Genomic DNA, 22,871 nt, shown 5'->3' with positions numbered 1-22,871 from the left:
CACACTCAAATTCGCTCCCTCTCTCTCGCGCGCGCGCATGCGTGTACGTGCGTGAGAGAGAGAATCGCGTGTGTGAGTCGAGCAGACGCGCGCGTTTTACGCACGAACGAATCCACACGGACGCCGACGCAGGCGCAGAATTAACAGTTTGTGAGCGGCCCGCGTGAACCCTATAGGACATTTTGAGAGCGTGTAGCCACACCGGTCGTGCGCTAATGGAGGGATTTAAGCGCCACCTGTTGCCAAAACGTGGAATGACTTCATGATGAGCGGGCTACGCACGCACGCAGACACCCGCGTGCGAGTGCGCGCGCGCGCACACACACACAAGCTAATAGGTAAACATGTCAGTGGGGATACGTTCGACACAGTTCAGCAACTATGTTCTCCGTTTTCATCGGGTTTCATCCGTCCATTACCCGATTATCCTGGTCTCAGGGCCGTGGGGACGCTGGAGCCTATCCCCGCAGTCATTGGCCGGCAGGCAGGGAGACACCCTGGACAGCCCCCCACCCCACCCCACCCCACCACACACACACACACACCTAGGGACAATTTAGTATGGCCGAGTCACCTGACCCACATGTCTTTGGACTGTGGGAGGAAACCGGAGCCCCCAGAGGAAACCCACACAGACACGGGGAGAACATGCAAACTCCACACAGAGGACGACCCGGGATGACCCCCAAGGTTGGACTACCCCGGGGCTCGAACCCAGGACCTTCTTGCTGTGAGGCGACCGCGCTAAGCATTGCGCCACCCCCATCCGGCATCCGGAGTCCAACTTTGAAAACAAAAAAAAAGTCTCGGGAAGTTAAAAGGCAAATATGTCCTGCGCCATTACTGTGGAGACTGGTGAGCAGACTGCCGGCCTGTGCGCAGCTGTGAACGCAATCACCGCACCGCGAGTGGTCCGTTTTGACGAAGAGGGGCCATGCCAGTTTGCTCTTATTCCGTTTCTGACTGGCGTGCTTATCAGTTATCACGTACAAAAACCCCCGGCTCATGCACAGACACACACTCTGCACCCCGTCCGACCTCTGACTGTGTTTAAATGAAGACAGGATGTTTGCTGCTACGAGCGGCCTACATTTGTTCCTGGGGTGGTAAACATGGCACGAGGCCACGCGCGAGTGTGCGCTCCTCCGTCACCACCTGCGTAAGAGAGGCTTTGGACAAAATGTGAAGCTTCTTCAACCACTTTTATTGTTCTGACCACTGGGGCAAATCTTTTAACAAGCAAAACCAGCACACAAGTGAACTCGGGCATCCTTTTTCACCATCGATTCTCAGACAAAAGGTTCAGAACAAACGCACAAAAAAAAAATACAAAAAAAAAGCAAAGGTGGTATCATTTTGTACTGGCATAATGGTGTGCTGTAAGAAAGGCAGATTTCATTAAAAAAGAACATACAGTTTGACAAAAACGGCCCACTTAAATTGCTCAGATAACAGATAACGCCGGGTGGTTTGAAATTTTCATATAAATACCGCTGACACTGAACATCATTTAGTGGTTATCTTGACAACTTAAAGCAGATTTTAGTTAATTAATGAAACAATAAGTGCTCATTGGATAATCAATTACTAAATTACAGGCAAGATGCAACATAATATACTGGTTAACTGGTCGAGTCTCCAATAAACACTTTGTTTAAGCCCTCCCTTCTATTACAATGTATGGTCATCTCATGTGTGTATATATATACATATATATGTGTGTGTGTATATATATATATATATATATATATATATGTGTGTGTGTGTGTGTGTGTGTATATTTTTTTTTTCAAAAGAAAGATATGACCTCAAGATTTTCTACACAAAAAGCAGGAAGTTGAGATCGCCAGGTAAGCAGAACTACTGACAATAAAGAACTGGGAGAGACAAGTGATAAAGACACGTGAACTCGAACATAACTTGTAGGCCCGATAAACATTACTGTTGCAACACAGTTGGGCTGCAGCATCCCACAGAAACGACAAAACCCTCGTGTATCTGCCTTTCATCATTCATGGTTGTTCCGTTGAAACATAAGGAGTTGAAAGGGAACTGAGACTAACAGGCAGGGAGCGTGCGCACACACACACACACACACACACCCTCTGTGTGATGGCTTACTGGCGCAGCATACACTCATCCACAAAATGCGGTGGCGACCGATCCAGCAGAGAGGCCCTCTGATAGTTGGAGGTGACCGCCATGTCGCGGTCGGCTCTGCTGCACGGTGGGACGTGTGCCATTTGTCACACCGTGTGTCAGGACGGGGAGGAGGCAGCCTCATCTTATCAGCGTGTCACGGTTCCCCTGGCCACTGATGGGGTTATGTCAGGCGTCTCACAGGCTGGCAACCGCAACGCCGAGGCTGTCACTGCTGTAAGAGGGACACATCGAAACACATCAATTCAAGGTGACCAAACTATTCAGAAAACACACCGTCTCAAAGTAAGACGGGCGACTGTTAAGACAATTTATTTGATGTGTTTGGCGCCACAGAGGGCATTACTGCTAGACCTAAAGTTGGGATATTTTCCAGCCATATCAAATAAACAACCCGAGGTCTTTTTGAATGTACGGACACCATTTCGTACAGTATTTCACTATACTCTATTACTACGCTAATAACTGTCTAATAATATAATAAGACACAGTATAAACAATGACTATTAGACTGAAACATTTCCAGTCAGATAGGTAACGGGGGGTAAGGGTGGGGAATTGAGCAGAAATAAACAAATAGGCTGAGGAAACTCCAACACACACAGCCTGCATAACAACAACAACCAAAAAAAGCAATGTTGTGTAGAATAATTACAATTACAATATAAGGGGGGGCCAAAGCACTGGTTCCTGTTATGCAAATGCAGCGGGATAACTACCCCCATCTCTTAAATGTAGAACATTAGGACATGTTTTATGCAGAAAGCTACAGATTACTGAAAGTACAGCATGCTGTAAAATGACTGCAAGGAGAAGTATGAACACCTCCCAACACCGCAGAGGATGCCGCACACAGAAAATGTATGCAATATGTACAGAAACTATATGCTGTAATGCGTTTTAATACAGTAACAAACATGACACAACACACTAACTTCACAGTCATAACATCAGTTAGGGAAACAAAACACTGCCGTCTGTTCAAATACTCATGAAACTGCATATTTGTGTTACTAATGTGTTGTAAATCAGAGGGGTGTCACGACTAGTAGAGATCACGCTACAGATCAGGGCGTTTTGCTTTTCTATGAAACACGGTCGTGACAAATGAGGCGCTCGCCTGTGAAATCAAGTCAAAGGTGTGCAGCGTTTTCAATTCTGTATTTCTGTACAGACAACAGCCTCTTGAATCGCCGTTGTTGTTGCCATGGCAGTATGCATATTCAAAACCTCATTTGGTTTTATAGATAACAATGCGGGCAGTGTGAACGTGCCACAGATCTACGCCGGCCAGAAAATAACAAAACCATGATGTTGTTCATGGCAACAACGCCCGGCCAAATGAAAGAGCCTATGTGAATATGTCCATGTGCTTTTTTTTTTTTATGCCCACCCAACTCGAACACACCTTGGGATCGGGGGTCCTAGCCAGTGTCAGAGCCTCGCCGACCTGGCTTAGGGATCCTGCTCTACTTGGTTGTCCTCCTCGCAGCGTCACCGTTATTGAGGTGGGGACTTTCTGCCCTACTGCCAATAGACAAAAAGAGTAGCTCAGGTGTAAAAGACAGAGATGCTAACCGACAGATCACAATCAGCTGGACTCAACTGAAGCTCACTTTTAAGAGGCAAGTGTTCAACTTTGCTACACATATTGTCAAATACTTGACATCGAGACTGAGCAGGGTTTTTTTTTCTCAATACTGGTAAATAAAATTAGTGGGATGTTATGACGGACAATGGAAATAATGTCCCGTTAAAGCAAACACTGAGCTTCAGCAGTGAATGTGGGTAGCCAAACATCGACCTCCAGGTAGAGAGAAAAAAAAAAGAAAAAAAAAAAGAAAAATGAAAACATGAGTTTGATTCCAATCTTTATTGCGATGACAGGAAGAGAAATGGGGCAGAACCATCTGCTAATATTTCAACACTTGTCTACATGATACACGATGGGTCAGTGTGGATGTGTAACTTTGGGAACTGCACGTGCTTTTTGAAGGTGATTAAATGCAACAGCTGAGAACACGTTACACGTATAAACAATGAAGAAGACGGTTTGTTTTAGGCAGAGATCCCGTGGACAAAAGCAGTGCGAACTGGGTCACTGAAAAGACATCCGGTATCATGAAATTTGGTCAATTTCACCGACGAGTCTAATTTGATATTGGACCCCCCCCCCCCCCCGACAGGATAGATTCACCTAGACCTTAATAAAATGTGTTCAGGCACTGCTTAGGCTCATGTGCACAAAAACCATCAGCAGCTTCAATATTGAGAAACATGCTGCTTTGCTGAATCTTCAAATTGGGCGTTAACACAATTGCGGAACAGTCACTTCAGCCATGATACACACCCGCCACAGAAAGGTGGATCAGTTCATCTGGACACGCTTATTGAGAAATGCTTCACCACTCGTCTGAGTCACCTCTTCAGTCTCGTAACACCACAGTGGTGTAACGACTGAAAACAATGAACGGGCTCATATGTAAGCAGGCGTGACCATTAATTAGAGTTACAACAGCCACGTGTACCAGTCACATGTGTACTAGTCACCGAGGATTGGGGAACAGTTGCAATCACAGCATTGACTGTAAGATGGTGATAGATGTACTCTTAGCGCCCCACCCTTCCGGTTCAGGAACAGTCGTTCCCTTTTCCACATAGATGGCATGATATAATAACTATAATAATAATATTCATTACATTTTTAAAGCGCTTTCCCAGACACCCAAATGCCTTTTTGAAAACGGGAAGCTTACAGTATAGTCGAACGGCCTGTCCAGGGTGTCTCCCTGTATGCTGCCCTATGACTGCTGGGATAGGCTCCAGCATCCCCGCGACCCTGAGAGCAGGATAAGCGGGTCGGATAATGGATGGATGGATGGATGGATTAAAAAAAAAAGGGAAAAAAAAGAAAGTCACAATTCATACTTTGTATTATTCTATTTTGCACTTCTGTGAACGTTTCCTTGCTAAATTTACACTGATCTCTGAAAGCACATGACTAACTAACACCATGGGACTGCTGGGTAACAGGACCCTCCCCTTCATAGTTGGGATATACTGTAGCAACTGGAAAAAAGTTGCTCCAAATTAAATAAGATTTTGCTGATATTTAAAATATATTCTGGAAAAAAAATCATTAAAAAAAATGAATGCATGCACCATGAGCTGCCCATTTCCAAACAGGAGATGTCATGTTTATTTTTGGTCTGTCACCGCCCCTCCTTTTCAGAGGAAAACTTTTGTTTTTATTTGATGCCTCTTGAAGAAGAGGGTGAACATCAAAAGTGGAAACAACAAAGACAAGAAGAAAAGGTTGAACTCAATGACATGGGGTGATATAATAAAACAGGACATAACCAAACAAAAAAAAAAAAAAAAAAAACAAAACAAAACAAAAAACAACAATCAAAACTCAGGAGGGGGGATAGTAAATCATAATGGCAAGAATAACAAAAACAATAATAAAAAGAATAGTAATAAAGATAATAAAAAAAAATGTTGGGAGGCAGATAACGGGTAGATCAGGTGTGTGCGTTTGCTTGCGTGTGTGTGTATATGTACGCCCCCGCTGCCACTTGGCCCACCCCACCAAGCACCCGCAGAAATAGACAGCCCAAGATGGCACGCACTGCCAAAGACAGAAATGGCCATCCCAAGCCACAGCCCCAATCCTCATGCGAGACAGGAACGAAGAAAAAGACCACTTCAGCATCGACCTCTGTCCCTACCAGCCCCAGCACCACGGAGAAGGGTGTACTGCAGCTGCTCTTGGGCCTCAACTCTTATCAGTAATCCTTGCAGCTTCTCTACCACAATAGACGCCAAGAGCTGACTGGAGTACTTCTTCAGCTGAGCATGACTAAACAGCAGGGTCCTGGGTTCGATTCCTGCCTGGGGCGGCGTTGGGGGAGTGTGCATGTTCTCCCCGGGCCTTTTGGTGTTGCAGTGGCTATCTGTGAGTACTCTGCATGTTCTCCCTGTGCTCACATGGGTTTCCTCCAACATCAAAAATAACCCAGATAAAAACATATGGAAGGCTCTCCTGTCCTGTCCTTGGATCACCTGGAGATGGTTCGTGGGCACTGAAGGGCCCCTGGAGGAAGCAAAGCAAAGATGGGGGAAAAATGCAGTGGAAACATTTCTTCAGCAACCACTCCCTAAAAGTGTGTGTGGGTTCAGCTGTAAAACAAAGTCTCTTCACTTCTTAGCATGAGTCTTTTCTCTTCTTAGTATGACAACCGCCATTACTTTCCCCCCCAGCAGCAAGGCCAACTGTTCCGGCTTTACCTTCTCTGTGATACAGTGGGACCTCTTACCTCTTCTGCTGGTTGTCCATGTGGCCAGCCCTGTTGTATTGTTAAGGTGTGAGGGAGCAGCTACACAACGATAGCCCTTAGTCCCACTTCCATGTACACTGTTAAACCAGGTTCTTGCCACATTTTAATCCATCCTGTCCCCCTTTTTCCTTCTTTTTAAAGTTTCGTTCTTAGCCCCCCTTAATTCCTTCCCCCCCTTCCTTTTTTACTCTCCCTTTTCTCCTCTCCTCACTCCTTTTACCTCTTCCTCCTCTTTCCCCCCCTTTTTGCAGTATATGGAACACATTTTATTAAGTCAATTTCTTCAAAAAGGTCTTGTTATGCTAAAATAAAGTGCAGGTAAAAGCAGTTTAGAAAGCAATTTCAGGGTTTGCTGAGCGAAGGGCCAGTCGTGCTGGTCAGCAGAGTAGACCTGGGCTGGGGGGGGGGGGCGTCCCAGTAGCTCACTCGGTAGAGCGCGTACCACGTATCAAGGCTGAGTCCTAACTGTAGTGGCCTGGGTTCAAATCCAGCCTGGGCCCTTTGCTGCATGTCGTCCCCTCTCTCCCTTGCTTTTCCTGTTTCGTTCATCTATCACTATCGAATAAAGCAGAAATGCAAAAAAAAAAAAAAAAAAAAAAAGAAAGAAAAAAAAGATCTGGGCTGAGGAACAAGGCCCACCTCCATCAGTTTGCTGGTTGGATACTTGTTCTTCATACCCTAGGACTTTGTTTTCCCCTCACTGAGGATCACAAAATTCTTAGTGATGTGCTGCATGGTTAGCGTCAGTTGGTTTCTGAAGGATTAAATGACTGCTCATTGACTGTGTTGAAACCCAGCGAGAAGATTCAGCGAAGCGGTATGTTTATCAGTACTGAAGCAATATTGTCCATACGAGTCTGATGCTTTATGTACCTGCGTTCAAAAATAGTCAACTTATCATTTCATTAACAATTCTTCTGTATCAAATATCCTAATGTATTCATATTACAGAATTTTTGTCATATCCATCCATTTCTGCATGAACTCATGTGTCAAACTTGAAATTTTGACATCAAACATCTGGAAGTTTTCCCTATAGCTCTTTCGAAAAATGAAAAATTGTACAAAATTCCTTTTAGGACACTGATCTGCACTCAGACTCTGATACTCAGATGGCTCCATATCTGAACATAAAACCCATCAACTGTTCCTCCAGGATAACTATCTACATACACTTTGGCAATGTTGTCCTCAATGGTCCTCTAGTGTGACAATATTCCTTGGCTAAAGACTTCCTGATTTAGTGTTTCCAAAAGAGGGGATGAATGAACCCTGGGGATTCAACGTGGCCGTCGTGTTTTGGCAGGTCGAGACATACCGGCACTCTGGTTGGTGATGTGCGCTAGACCAGGTAAGCTACTAGCCAGTTTGGCAAGCCCGCCGTTGGTAAGTAGCTGATGGATAGCAGTGGTTTTAGATAACCCCCCTGTAGAGACCACAGGCACTGCCCGCAGAAGAGTGCTGCTGCTGGTACCGCTGGGGTGCAGAACCTGACCCTTCCCACCAATTGCCTGTAGATGGAGTTGTAGGTAAGGTACAATCAAATGCAAGGCCCTACACAACAAAATAGCTGAACAAAAGAGTGGAAATGAGGAGAAAGTACCTGGCCGCTGTCTGTGTTAGCGGCTGCAGAGGACAAGCTAGGTGCTTTGGTGACGATCTCCTGAAGGCTGAAGCTTAGGCCTTGTAATAGACTGCTGGCGGAAGGTGCTGCGCACAAACACAAAAATAATAAAACCTGTGGAACCTCAATTTGGTATAGGTAAAGCCCAAAGAAATGTAACAAAACACAAACAGTCTCTGCAGTTGGTAACACCCCCCCCCTCCCCACCCAAAAACCGAACAAAAGGGAACACACACACACACACACACACACACACACACACACAACCGCTGTTTGACATGTCCAAAGGGTAAGGTTCGGGACAGAGGGACTGACTATGGTGCAAGCTCAATCAATGATGGGGTTTCCTTGAAAATGTTTTTTTCAAACAACGTTCTTATCAGCTGTTCAAAATCTGGACAAAAGCTTCAACTCCCCAGCTTCAATCTCTCCCAACAAAGCATTCATATTTGCACAGTGTGTTGAGGCCAGTGTGCTGAAAGTAGCTATAGAGTTGACAGATTTGCAGTGTGTTGAGGCCAGTGGGCTGAAAGTAGCTACAGTTGACAGTACAAACAGGCGTGCAGGCAGGACAGACAGGAGATACCTTGGGCAGTAGCAGGAGTTTGTGCCTGGATTGGTGTAGAGGACCCTGACACCATGCAAGGCTGCACACTGTTGAATGAGCTGGAGCCCAGGGACAGGGAACTAGACACCTCTGAGAGACTACCAGACCTGCAGTGACACACATAACCACCAATCTACTCAGGTGCTACCCCAAGAAGCACTGTCTGGCCACCAACTACCAACCACTGACTCCACCACTCATCAGTCTGCATGGACTAGACGCACTTTTTCCCAATGGGGAAGATGGGTTGGGGGTAAGGGTGAGTGAGGGGGGTTAACCAACGGTTCAGGTTGAGAGTTCAGTACTGTGTGTAGCATACCGTTGGGCTGTCAAGAGTCCAGACAGTTCTTTGGCTCCAGCCACAGTCTGGCCCACTGTCACAGCCAGGGGCTTTCCAGATGCCCCCACTACAAGAGAAAGCCCCACCATATCTGTTATTGAGCCAGCAAGAACAGATGCTGGCTATTGCAGGTGCTTAAGAAACACAATCAAAACAATAGCTTCACTAAACAAGGGACCAATACTCAAGAGCCAGCTCCTACCTTCTTGGGCAGCCGGGTTCATGGCGCCCCCTGCTGCCTCACCTTGGGAAACAATGGTGACCTTGATCTTGGCTCTCTTGGCAGCTTTGCTGGGGGTTGGGCTGGGTGTCTGCCGCCTCTTACCATGAGACCGAAGCTCATCTCTATCCAGGCCCTCTGTCTGATCACTGGATAATGGCACTGCAACACACACACACACACACACACACACACACACACACACACACACACACACACACACACACAGGTAAAGCAAACGGACTTAAAGTATTAGTATTTTGTACAATTATGAAACCCTGATTCTATTTCTGACATTTTCATTGTTTGTCTTTTATTAATCATTTTCTGTAAAGCCCTTTGTAACCCCTATTTCAAGGTGGGGTGATGTTCATGATCATTAGTGTACAACAACACTACATGGAGATTTCTGTTTGGCAAGTATGTATAAACCACACCGCAAGGGTAGAAGAAACAAGAAAAGAAAGAAGAAAAGGAGAAGAGAAAGGAGGAGGGATAGATACTTACCAAAGACACAGGGAGGGGTGCCAGGAGGAAGATTTTTCCTCACAAGCATGTTTTGTTTCATAAAAGCAGCAAACTGAGCTGGAATGAATTAAAAACACAGACGGAAAGAAAGTTGCAGGAAGAGAAGATGAGAGGAAAGCATTTCAGGCACATTCCATCTTGCTCCATAAGATGTTGTGACATGATAATCGTCACACAAACATTTTATTCAAAACCATTAAACCCATTTGTGCCTGCTTTCACATTCCAGCCACCCCCGCCACTCTTCAGTACCAGTTGGGGTGAATGATTCATTGTAGCAAACTTACACAACACTGCGGGGCAAAAGTAAGGACCATGTATGTCTGGGCACGAGAGGGATCATGGTATGAATGTAGGTGCGTGTGAATGCTTACTGGATACAGTTAAATGTATCCAGTGAGGCAAGTCTGGGCAAACTGACCTTGAGCCTGCTTGTGTGTGAGGACTGCACCAGAACGCTGCATGTGTGTCTTGAGGAGCTGCGTGGCTGTGATGAGACTGGACTTCTGTGCTGGAGACAAACCGGATGTCTTTGGTTTGGGGCTTGAAGTGGGACTGCTGCAGACACTGGACAGATCCTGGGGGGGGGGGGGGGACAGTAAAAAGGTGACACACCTGACGAGTAAAGACTGGAGCATTTTGAGAGCTTGTGTCTGAAAGGTAAAGGTACATATACAGGGCTCGACAGTGCGAGCATTTTACTCGCATTTGCAACTAAACATAGATGTGTGCAAACTGTAAAAGGTATTTAGGAGCATGTGTGCGTATACAAAAATTCAGCCGAAGTAGCCCCCCCCCCAAAAAAAGGTTGATATCACATGATCCATTTGTCAGCACAAACAGACACCATTTTCTCTACAAACAAACAAATAAAATACAAAGGTCAAGGCTGAAAACGCAGTGAGCTAGATAGATAACTAAAGTTAGCTAGCAGCCATGAATCCCATTAGTCATTATTTCAAAAGACAGAGTGCGACAGAAACTCAAATTTCGGAAGTTTCGACTGAAACAGTTGACAATTCATGAAACCATAAACAAAATTAGTTCTTCAACTCCAGCTTCTCCTGCAGAGCATGTCTTACCAAATTCATATATATACAATGAGTCACTGATAGTCCTTGTTATTACAGCTTTTGAGACTACCTCTCTTAATACTTTGACTAAGCTTGCGTCAGCTTCTAAACCAACTACTTACCCCTTTACCAGAAAAACTTTTTAAAGACCTCTGGCCTTTCCTGGGACCTACAATGCTAGACATTATTTATCACTTACTACTGGCACTGTTCCCAACAGTTTTAAGACAGCTGTGGTTAAACCTCTACTTAAAAAAATTTTTTTTTTAAATAAATAAAAAAAAACACACCTTAAGCCAGGGTCTCTTAATAACTATCGACCAGTTTCTAATCTTCCATTCTTTTCTAAATAACAAGAGAGTTGTGTACCAACAACTTTAGAACTATATAGAAGAAAACTATCTATATGAACCTTTTCAATCGGCTTTCAGGGCCTGTCACTCCACTGAAACTGGTCTGACCAGAGTGGTGAACAATTTTCTACAAGCTATGGACTCCGATTCCACTTCTGTGCTTGTACTACTGGACCTCAGTCCAGCCTTTTACACCACTGATCACTGTATACTATTAGACAGAATAAATTGTAATTTTGGTGTATCTGGCTTGGCTCTCTCTTGGCTTAAGTCCTACTTATCTGGAAGACCACATTGTCCCATTATCTGAACTGCTTATCCTGCTCTCAGGGTCGTGGGGATGCTGGAGCCTATTCCAGCAGTCATAGGGCGGCAGGCGGGGAGACACCCTGGACAGGCCGCCAGTACCATCATAGGGCCGACACACACACCCATTCATACCTAGGGACAATTTAGTACAGCCAATTCACCTGACTTACATGTCTTAGGACTGTAGGAGGAAACTGGGGCCCCCAGAGGAAACCCATGCAGACACGGGGAGAACATGCAAACTCCACACAGAGGATGACCCAGGATGACCCACCAAGGTTGGACTACTCCGGGGCTCGAACCCAGGACCTTCTTGCTGTGAGGCAACCACACTAACCACTGTGCCACCATGCTGCCGACCACATTGTGTCTGCTATCATATTACATATGGTGTACCTCAGGGCTCAGTTCTTGGCCCTCTACTTTTCTCTCTTTATATTTCACCTCTTGGCCAAATTATAAGTAGTCATGGAATAAATTTCCATTGCTATGCTAATGATACTCAGCTGTATGTACTATGGATGCACCGATACCACTTTTTTTCAGACCAAGTACAAGTACTTACATTTGAGTACTTGCTGATACCGAGTACCGATATGAGTACTTAATAATGTCATTACAATTCTTACAATTACTTTGAAAATGTGTTTCGTTTTCATCAGACATTGTTCATTCTCTGGCTGTAACAAACTGTCGTTACGGACATTTGAACATTCAGCTGTAAGTTTTTCTTAAACATGGTGTTGCCACACATTTCACTATAATATAACCACACTTAAGTGTAACAAAATTGTCATACTGACATTTTAACATTCAATACTTTTCTTAAACATGGCATTGCCACACATTTCACTAAAATATAACCACACTTTTCAGTGTAACAAATTGTCGTTACTGAAATTTTAACATTAAACTGCATGTTTCAACTGTTATTTTCACTGCCCACGGGCTGTCTCTGGACATTTTCTCTCGCTTCTCCAGCGTTTGCTGCAAAGTTGGTTGTTGCTGTTTCCCGCTGCTATTAGCAAACGTCTTGAAATCGGTGTCGTGTTGGTTCTTCAGTTGTTTTATCAAATTGCTTGTGTTGAAAGAGCTAGTTTTTTTTTGTTTTTTTTTTAGTCCGCGGTGGTGTAGCGGTCTAAGCATTGGCTTTGTGTCGATGCAGTTGCCCACTGGGGACCGTGGTTTGCGCCCTGGTCTCGTCAGATTCGACTATGGCCGGACTCGATGAAGCAGCAATAATTGGCAATGCTGTCTTCGGGAGGGGGGCGGAGTTGGCTTGTGTTCGTCACGTGAAAGTTTCTCTGTGTGTGTCGGAAAAAGCAGTGGTTCAGCCTGGATTTGCCTTGTCACGGAAGTGGTGAGGTGTCTCCTTTGAGACTGCCGGCCGGAGAGATGCAGTTGGCGAACGCATGCAGTATGTGGGTGGGTGTTTGAACTAGAATAGGGATCGACTGGCCACTAAATTTTGCTGAGCATAATTTGTAGTCGGCTTTACTTTTGTCAACGTTGTTTACTTTGAAATATCACCACACGGCTGACATTGCTCCTCCTCCACCGCCTACCTGCTCAACTGAGAGGTGAATGTAACGCTGCTGTAAAGGGGTATCGGGTGTTGTTGTATCGGAGCAGTTTTATGATTACGAGTATGAGTAAACACGCACAGTATCAGACCGATGCTGGTATCGGTATATCCTTAGTATGTACCTATAAGGGCTGATGATCATACTCAAATGACTTTAGAGGCCTGTTTTCAGTTGATGCTTTCTCTGTAGTTTTGTGGCTGGCACACGCCACTGTGGCAACTTTGCTTTGGCTTTTTCCGCACAGCAGGTCAGACTGATGGTCTGGGCTCGCACTGTACTGTGACTAACGAATTGATTGACTGCTTCCTTTTGTTGAGAGTCGACGCACACGCATCTACAGCATCAGATGTTCGCACTCCATTGTCTTTCTATGGAAGTCCCTTGAGTAGGCATGCCCCCCCCCCCCAATTATTTCTCAGTGGATCGGCATGAATCAATAAGGTGACCTATTTTGGATTCAAAATGGTGAATTTTGCCAAAAGGTGACAAGTTTGCATGGCTGATTTTTGCATTGTCGCTCGAATTAGCACTCTTGCTTCCCTGCATGGTTGCTGTTGACTCTAGCATTGCCAAAATTAGACTGAGCTATTCCCAAAGGTAATAAAAAAAACCGGCAGGGTGTGGTTTGATACTTGTAGCCCATCCAAACATTTTCTCCAGATTCTGGCATTTTTTAAATCTCAGATGGGACCGCGGTCTATCTAACCTGGGGTGTATGGTTGACTTTAAAGCATCTGTACACACATGAAGGCCACAGGACTTACCTCAGAGCCTGAGGGCGAGATAGGAAGTCTCAGAGCAGGGGAGGAGGGTCGTCCTCTCTCTATATCGAATGGGAGCTCCCGCCGAGACCTCTTCTTCTTTTCTGTGTCCAGGTCCCTCATTTCACTTGAACCATGCCCCTCTGCCCTTGTCAGGACTCCTGTCAGGAAGTCCGCGATCTCATCCTAAAGACAAGCAAAGGAGGACCAATAAAGCCTTTGTAATCATGCTCAAATACATTTTGAATAAAGCTCAAAATCTTCAATCCTGTGTTGCTTTGACATGCAAAGAGAACAAAACTCCATATAAATAAACACCTACATTTATTTACATGGAGTTTTGTTTTATAAGTAGGACTTAAGCCAATACATAATATTGCCAGAATTATGTAAACCAACCTGAATACAGCGATCCACCATGGTTTGTGTCAGCCCCTCCATTTTCATCTTCGTTGAGTTAATTCTGGCAATAGAGACCGTTTATGTTAACGCAAGATATAACTACTTAGGAATACATGCATCTTTACAAAAAGAAAAGATTTTAATTTTCTCACCAACTGCAACTCATAACTGACCTGAGGTTGTCATCAGCTCCTCCCACCACCACCATGCTATTGTCTGCCCTCAACTTTTCTCTGAACTCCTCCATGGACTCTATGCTGCACTGCAGGGCATTCTGGCCGACCACAAACAGCACCGGGGTCTTCATGTCTAGCAGCGGGTCATCCACATCCTTTAGGAAGATGAGGCATCATCAACCAGTTAGAATTCCCTAACCAGAAGCCGTGTGGCACCTCTGTTAAATTACTACTACTACTACTTTTGGCTGCTCCCATTAGGGGTCCCCACAGCAGATCATCCGTTTCCATCTCCTCCTGTCCTCTGCATCTTCCTCTGTCACACCAGCCAACTGCATGTCCTCTCTCACCACATATCATCACATCATCACAACCCAGCCACTGAGGATGCACAAGCCAGTGCATTCTTAGTGCCGGTCCCAAGCCCAGATAAATGGGGAGGGTTGCGTCAGGGAGGGCATCCAGTGTAAAATCTTTGCCAAATCAAATACGCGCACCGTTGTTAAATTACCTTTGTTTTAAAGTGAAAGTGTCATGGAAAAAAACAACAACAACAAAAGGCCAGGTCAGATATTATCTTGTGTCTCACCCCTCTTTGTCCATTGACAGTTAGCAGGGGGAAGCCAAGACATACCACAGCAGTCAAGTACTCCATAAGAGATACCTGCAAATGAATGGGTTAAATCAATCAATACAGTTAAAGTGCATTACTAAAACCACATTTTCACACTTCATAGGAAAAACAAAAGGTTTATATTCGAAATAAATAAATAACAATTAGGATACCATGGTTCTTTGTAAACAAAAGGATAATGGTAAAGCAGCCTTACATGACAAGCGATGAGAGCGCCAACATTCCAGCCAACCAGGATAATGGGTTTGTGAGGAAAGTGACTGTGAACCTGGTAACAGAACACAAGACACAAAATAGTTGCATTAACTTCAAAAAAAAAAAAAAAAAAAAAAATCCAAGGAATGTCAATGTCAAGTAGTTGTGATTGAAACCACAACCAGTTAAAGAAGCCCAAAATTTGTAGGATGTGTGTGTGTGTGTGTGTGTCTACACTGGGGGCTGCCTGGACCGGTGTCAAATTGGCGCTAAGCTATGAGATCAAGCTGCAAGGTCAATTTGTCTTACACACAAACTGATGTTCAATAAGGGGGGAAAAAGGTTAAAAAAATATTAAAATTTTTTTTTTTAATAAGGACTCCAGGTAGTAGTGGCAACAAGTATAACTTGTTCTATTAAAAATATCACTATCAAGTATAAATTGTACTATTAAAAATATCACTATCAGAGTGTTATATAGGAAAAAGACCTACTTCCATTACTTTGGCTCTGACGGTGCCCAACATGTGCTCCAAGCACTGAGTGATGCCAACATTGGCTCCGCTGTTCACATGAGAGTTTATTGGGATTACCTGACAGAGACACAGCTGTTATGGGCTTTTTCTGAGAAGAATAAAAGCAGAAGTTACTGGAAAATCATATGGACATAAATTTGAGTGGGACTTCAAACCTTTCCAAAGCAGGAGAGCTGAGACTGCCAGAATCTCATTCGCCGTGAGGTAGAGAGGGCAGGATTCGTAGGGCCTGATGGAGCAATCAGGATGAGCGGGGAGCCTGGAAGCTTGCTCTAAAATGTAAATGAAAACAGGAAGGCAACTGTCCTTACCCTTAAATCATGAACTCATGATTGAACTCAATAACAAAACAGAGCTGAATGGAGTAAAAAAAAAAAAAAAAGAAAAAAAAAGTGAACTTTTCTAAATCTAAAAAAGAAAAAGTTAAAGAAAAAAAAAGCGAGGGTGTGCATCTCACCCTCTGAGATTTGATTCGTATCTCGGGACGCAATCAACGATCCGAAGCAGTCAAAAGATAAATACGATTGGATTCAGCCCTTTCCCCGATATACCACGAAGTGCGATATTATGCCATTCAATACAGTGCCAACACAACAGTATATGGTTCTATTTCATTCTACTAAGGCTTTAGTTTTCGGACTTGCTTTGAGAAATCCTAATAGGTATACATCTATTCAATCCAGTAATGGGGGGAGGGGAGAGAGAGAGACAGACAGACAGACAGAGAGAATTAACATCCAATTTGGAATCTCACTTGTTGGCATTAACATGAAAATCAGTGCAACTTAAAAAAAACAAAACAAAAAAACACAATGCCAAATGAGCAGAAGTGGCAATTATTAGATACCAAAAACAAAAAGCTATGCATCATATTGGAGTTTACTGATAAAGCCTGCATCAACTTTTCCATGATTCCCTCCCAAACTATGCCCAATACAATCTGAATCATGTAGAGGTTATCTTAAACATGAAGCCTGGCACATTGGTTTGAATCTGTGAATCGACACACTTAAAAAAAAAAAGAAAAAAAGAAAGACAATGAACTCTACCGGTTTGTTGTGAGAAAGAACCCCCACAGCTGGATCCCAAGGACGTTTCAGTAACAGAGAGAGGGCCTCTACACTCGGTGTACCAGTCTTGGCTGATGATGTCAGTAGCATTCGGTCAATCAACGTTGGCAACTGCCCAGACACGGGGAGATGATCATTATTCCTAATTGCCCAGACTTTACACAAAACAGTAGTGGACGCTGTTAAGTGCCCTGTTTGAGAAATGCATGACAATTCTTGTTATTCATTCAATTAAGAACAAGTGCAGCTACCTTGCTCTTGAGAGTCTGCAACACGTCCAGGTAAGCAGCCAGCATGGCAAGACTCAGAGATTCAATCAGGGTGTTATGTAGCCACTGGGTCAGTTTGGTGTCCCAACTGACGCTGGCTAGTGCATGGCGTACCTTCCTGGCACACTTGTCCACAGCAATCCTACGCAGGACTGGCTCATTGGAAGCCTGAGGGAGACGGGATATGACAAAATGTGAAAGGACCTTCAAATTTTCACAAAACATCCATACTAAAGAAAATAAACACTCCATCGTACTTCTCTACCTTTCCCCCTCTGATAATGACATTGTCTTATCAGAGCAAGATTTTTTTTTCCTTTCAAGTTACTCAACTTGTGCCACCCGGTGTTGAAAATATTCCCTGAATATTTTTAATGTAGAAATGAAATGAGGAATTGGTCCCAAGCTGCAGTTTGATAGTGAAATCAGGTCAAAATATTGAAACGTCCCAGATCAACAACGAAAAAAACTACTCTCAGATTAATGCTGGAAGTCTAAAGAACTACTTCCTGTGTTACCAATTAGGGTCGCCTAAAAGTAAAATGACCTGCGAATGTTTGTTGTATAACCATGTTGATCAAGCTTAATAAATCCAAGTTACACCAGTCTTTTTACCGACACTGTCATGTCAGAACGCTGATCAGACAGCATTCAAAACTTACTCCAGAGCATGTGGGGGGAAAAAACCCCCCCATTAAATTAACCACTGTTTTGTTTGTTTAGCTGTGTACTTCCAAGTAGTTTCAGCCCTTAACAGGTAAAGGATGAAAACACAGATGTACACTGAAATTCATGATTGAATGATTTTGCTGTACCAGCATTTTACATTTTATTCCCCATTTCTGTTCTTTCTGCCTGTCTCTTTTCACTGTTTTCTTAAAGTGGACCCAACCGATGACTCTTCACACCACACAAATAGCGGAGGGAAAGCAACTAGTGTGATGAAAAGTTATTCATGCAAAATTCAAAAGACAACGAATTGTGACCCATTGTCCATGCAGTAAAATCAGCAAAAGAGCTAAGGTTGTCATGGAAGTGTGGCAATTGGGTGTGGTTTGTGTGTTGGCTAAAGATGGAGAGCCTGGAGTGGCTCTGTCGCATCAGCAGCTCACCTGCAGGAGGTTGGTAATCACACAACTATGTTATGAGTAGATCAACTCAATATATAAATTTCTCTCAGCAGTGAAACCGGGGCCTGAAATATGGTGGCTGCACCAGAGCTGAGCACAATATATCTCCATATAGGAAGAACAGCCAAGTCCTTGTTAGGTTTGATTGAAAGTAATGAACGTGACCGGAGAATGGTATTTGTTGTGATGGAGATAAAACCTGTGCATTCAGCTCGAACGTGAACATCTGTCATGTACGTCCAACCCATGAAACTCTTGTCTGAGATCAACAAACATTTCCTACTGTTTATTAGGGGTGGGAATCACCAGAGGCCCCATGATACGATATTATCATGACATGATAATATTGCGATTTTAAACTTTGTGATATGCTGAGTATTGCAATACCTATATTACAATTTATTACTTTTCAACTGCAAATTATGTCCCCTAAGGAAATCTGTCATCATCTGTTTTACCAAAATGAGAAAGTTTTCAGTCTGTTCATCTCACTTCAATCAATTTTACTACAGCAAAATGGGATTGTCAAGCAGACATACTGACCAACACTCAGAAATCTAACCCTCTTTACTAAAAGATCGATACATGACATCCGTGTATCGATACAATATTGCCGCTCAAAATATGGCGATACTATGCTGCATCAGTACCCCCCCCACACCCCTACTGTTTATGTGCCATGGTTTATAGATACACTCTGTCAAATTGACACCCATGGACAAGTAAAGGATCTGCATAAAAACAAAATCAGCGCCTGACTCCACACACCTCGCTTCTACAAAAAGTGCTGTGTAAACGCCTATCGAGAAAGTGAACGGAGAGCATTGATGAATATCCGATCGATTGAAGAGGTAGATGCACCATAATTAAATAGAGAGAAACAAAGTCCTTCTACTCTAAACTGGAAGCATTTCAACTGTGGAGGAGGTAGGTATTGGCTTTGGTGATTACTCTGGAGAGCAACCAGCAATACAATTTAGACTGCTCACGTCCGTCAGCCAGCCATAGAGCTATACTTCAGCAGTCTAACCGGTGCTAAGTAGCAAGCCAGTTAGCAGTGCATTTAGTGCAAATGGGCATCATCAGCACTTTCACTCCCTCAATCAAAGCCAAGTCTTGTTTTAGATTTGAGGTCATTTTGGAGGCATTGCAAGGCTTCTAAAGTGACAACTGGCTTCTCTTCAGCTATTCTTGTCCCTTGCATTTTTCCATCTGCTGCACTGAAATGCTTAGACAGGGGTTGGTTCTTCAAGTGAGGAGATGATTTATGGTCTGATATTTCAATACAGGGAGCCAAATACAGGCCACAATAACAAGCCAAGGGGGGAGAGAATTGGGCAGAGGTTTACTCTAGAAACATATCATTACACCCAAAGGGTAAAATATATGCTAGATTTGTGAGAAATCTGACATTATACCTTTAACAAAGAATATAATGCTAAGCCTCTTCTAAATGGTTTTTGGATTGAGATTAAAGCTGCTACAAGAAGTTTTGCGTTTTGTTGTCTATGAACGATGCTGTGGACAAAAGTGGTAGTGTTTCGCAGAAAAACAACTTCATTTGTCACAGAGATCAACATTCATCCCCTGGTAGCTAGTATATTTGTTTTGAAGAGAAGAAAGAAAGATTTAATGGTGGTTCAGAAAAACAGGCATATATTTGCAAGGTATACAGTGATGAGGTATCAAAATGTCTTAATGTATGCTCAATAATCCAGGTAAGGAAATCACAGAAAGTTGAATCAGTTCATCTGGACAATGTTTCATCACTCATCGAAGTGACCTCTTCAGTCTCAACTGACTGCAGGTATTCCAAACCTTATCAACGACACAGTGGCATAATGACCGAAAATAACGATCGGTCTCATATGCAAACTGCTGTGACCATTAACTAGAGCTACAATGGCAATTTAATACTATTCACAAAGGATTGGGGAATAGTTGCAATCACAGCATTGTAAGATGGCGACAGATGTACTCTTAGACACCCCCCCCCCGGATCAGGGATGGTCATTCCCTACGAATATTGTTGATGTTTATCATAAACCAACACATACTGATCAGTACTTAAGGTTTGACTTTCATGATCCACTGGAGCATAAACTAGGAGTCATCAGGGCGCTGTTCCACTGAGCTGACAATGTCCCCACCGACACAGCTGCCAGGGAAGGGGAGAAATCCCACATTAAACAGGGCCTGGTTAAGTGTGGTTATCCTAACTGGCCGTTTGTCAAAGCCAGGAAGATGCCCAAACAATGCACCACCGATTAATGACAGGGGAAGGACAACAGCTGCCTAAGCGTAAACCAGTGGTGATTCCTTATGTGCTGGGAGTTTTGGAACAGTTGAGATGCATATTTTCCAAATACCACATCCCAGTTACTTTCAAACCCCAAAACACACTGCGCCAGAAAATGGGTCCATCCGAAGGATCAGGTCCCCCAGCACAAACAGAGCAATATAGTTCACGCCAGAAGGATTGCTGTGACTTGTACTTCGGGGCAACCAAACAGACACTGGCCAAGAGGATGGCACAACACAGAAGCGCTAACAGGTCAGGCCAGGACTCACAGTCTACACCCATCTACAGGCCAGTGGCCACTCTTTCAAGGATGAGGATGTGCACATCCTTGATAGGGAGGAATGCTGGTCTGAACAGGGAGTCAAAGAAGTCATCTATGTGTAGAGGGGATGACCATCTCTGAACCGAGGGAGGGGGGGTCTCTAAGAATACATTTGTCACCATCTTATAATGTTGCGATTGCAACTATTCCCCAATCCTCTTAATAGTACACCTTGCTATTGTAACTCTAGTTAATGGCCACGCCAATATGCATATGAAACCAATCATTGTTTTCAGTCATTATGCCACTGTATTGTTTATAAGGGTGGGGATACCTGCAGTCAGTTAAGACTGAAGAGGTCACTTAAATAAGTGATGAAACGTTTCTCTCAATAAACGTGTTCAGATGAACTGATTCAAACTTTCTGTGAGTGATGAGGTAACATATCTCCATTTGTGGCCACACATCCTGTCTGCTTGTCATACATCGTTGTCAGATTTCACTAGGAATCCGACTTGGGGACTAGCATTTGGAACGATTTGGAATAATTTTTAATGAATCATATTTAATCATTTTGCTGATGGTCTTTTTTATGTTGGTCACAGAGGCATCAAAATTAAATAAAGAACAATAAAGAATCATTGATAAACTCACCATAGCAGCTTTAAAGAACTCACACAATAGCAGAATGCTTGAGAACGGATGGCCCATTCTTGTTAAAATAAAACACAAAAGCATTGGACTTACATTTTCATTGGCCAGCCGGGCTAGTCTTTCAGCTTGCAAGGCTTTTAGCACTTTATTGAACAATTTGTTCTGTGCCACTGACCATCCAGTTCTGAAACAGAGAAAAATGCTGGTCACTGCAAGATAGTTAACAGGTAAAGTTATATAGGTAATTTTATTTAAATTACTATTTTAAATTCTAATTAAATTACTATAGCTAATTTGGCAATATGAAGGAAATTGTCTGTAAATGAGTCCATACTTAAAATTCCCATAACAGTGGATAAGTATTCAAATTAAAAAAAATTCTGTGGGCTAATCAACATGCTTAATTACTTGTTGATGTGTTCTTCCCAGTCGTCAGGAGGTGGTGGGCTATCAGCAATAGTGCGAGCAAACAAGACATGCCGCTCACACTCCTTCATCACACTAAGAGCTTTATGGTTGTCATAGAGTGGAACAGGTATGGGTGTGTCTGTCTCCACATCAATTAATGGATCAGACTCTCTGCGGAGAAAAAAAAAACATTCAAATTAGTGTCTTAGAGACAAACCACAATTCATTGTTCAAATGGATCACTGCAAGGTTCATTAATGGTGATTAAGTCTAACGAATCAAAAACCTTGCAGAGTTCCAAGCTGCAACAAGCAGGTTTCTACTAGATAGGAATAATTTCATCTTCTGCTGCTTGTTGGGCATTTTACTCACAACGATGATTCAGGCTGACGCCGGGGGGTAACAAAGAGTGTCCTCGTAGGCCGGGCATTACTGGCATCTGGGTGGGAATTCCATGGTTTGGCATAACTGTGGTCAAGGAACACCAAATCCAGCTCTCTCTCGTGAGCAGACAACTGAAAAAGTAGGGATGTGCCCATCTTCCGTGCTGACGTCTGGAAGTCTTTGTCCCCACAGCGGTGCATCCTCTTCTGGGGCCCAAAAGGGCCCAACAGAGGGATCAGCAACTATGAGGATTTAGAACAACCTAAAATAAAATAGAAAGAGACAGAAGTTTATTATTGGAACCATGGATTTGAACTGACAAATCCTCGGTATTTTGCTTCCACCAATAAAGGTCTCTACACTACATCTAAGTTACTGTTTATGGTTAGTTACAAAAACATCCCGTTACATCCATGTCCATGCTGATGTTTTGTGATTGCAATTATTGTGCACCCAATGCTATCTATCGGAGGTAATTAACCAGGAACAAAAAGTCGTGGATTGTTTGTTTTAAGGTTGAATATTTGCATTTCTGAACCAAACTTGGC

At 43.6% G+C, this 22,871-nt stretch overlaps 1 protein-coding gene across 4 annotated transcripts in view; it reads right to left on the bottom strand.

The window, feature by feature from the left end:
- Positions 1–1,189: 1,189 nt before the first annotated feature.
- kansl3 (KAT8 regulatory NSL complex subunit 3) overlaps positions 1,190–22,871 on the bottom strand; it is a 66,806-nt gene continuing 45,124 nt past the window's right edge. For 2 of the 4 annotated variants that reach the window (XM_056282101.1, XM_056282093.1), the window contains exons 2-21: positions 22,312–22,585; positions 21,940–22,110; positions 21,625–21,715; positions 17,166–17,351; positions 16,894–17,025; positions 16,000–16,116; positions 15,803–15,901; positions 15,310–15,381; positions 15,069–15,143; positions 14,477–14,634; positions 14,301–14,364; positions 13,905–14,087; positions 10,241–10,397; positions 9,274–9,453; positions 9,051–9,138; positions 8,711–8,838; positions 8,104–8,210; positions 7,819–8,011; positions 3,569–3,687; positions 1,190–2,374 (exon numbers count right to left, since the gene is read on the bottom strand). In XM_056282101.1, coding sequence (XP_056138076.1) covers positions 2,369–2,374; positions 3,569–3,687; positions 7,819–8,011; positions 8,104–8,210; positions 8,711–8,838; positions 9,051–9,138; positions 9,274–9,453; positions 10,241–10,397; positions 13,905–14,087; positions 14,301–14,364; positions 14,477–14,634; positions 15,069–15,143; positions 15,310–15,381; positions 15,803–15,901; positions 16,000–16,116; positions 16,894–17,025; positions 17,166–17,351; positions 21,625–21,715; positions 21,940–22,110; positions 22,312–22,523 — 2,538 coding nt within the window. In that variant the 5' untranslated portion in view covers positions 22,524–22,585 and the 3' untranslated portion in view covers positions 1,190–2,368. Of the gene's footprint in view, positions 2,375–3,568; positions 3,688–7,818; positions 8,012–8,103; positions 8,211–8,710; positions 8,839–9,050; positions 9,139–9,273; positions 9,454–10,240; positions 10,398–13,904; positions 14,088–14,300; positions 14,365–14,476; positions 14,635–15,068; positions 15,144–15,309; positions 15,382–15,802; positions 15,902–15,999; positions 16,117–16,893; positions 17,026–17,165; positions 17,352–21,624; positions 21,716–21,939; positions 22,111–22,311; positions 22,586–22,871 lie in introns of those variants that run through there. The other 2 variants (XM_056282109.1, XM_056282116.1) reach the window with 2 other exon arrangements.

This window comes from Lampris incognitus, chromosome 1 (assembly GCF_029633865.1).
Source record: "Lampris incognitus isolate fLamInc1 chromosome 1, fLamInc1.hap2, whole genome shotgun sequence".
In the NCBI taxonomy this organism is placed as follows: Eukaryota; Metazoa; Chordata; class Actinopteri; order Lampriformes; family Lampridae; genus Lampris; species Lampris incognitus.
The sequence above is the reverse complement of the archived record's forward strand: the minus strand, read 5'-3'. Positions and strand labels throughout refer to the sequence as shown.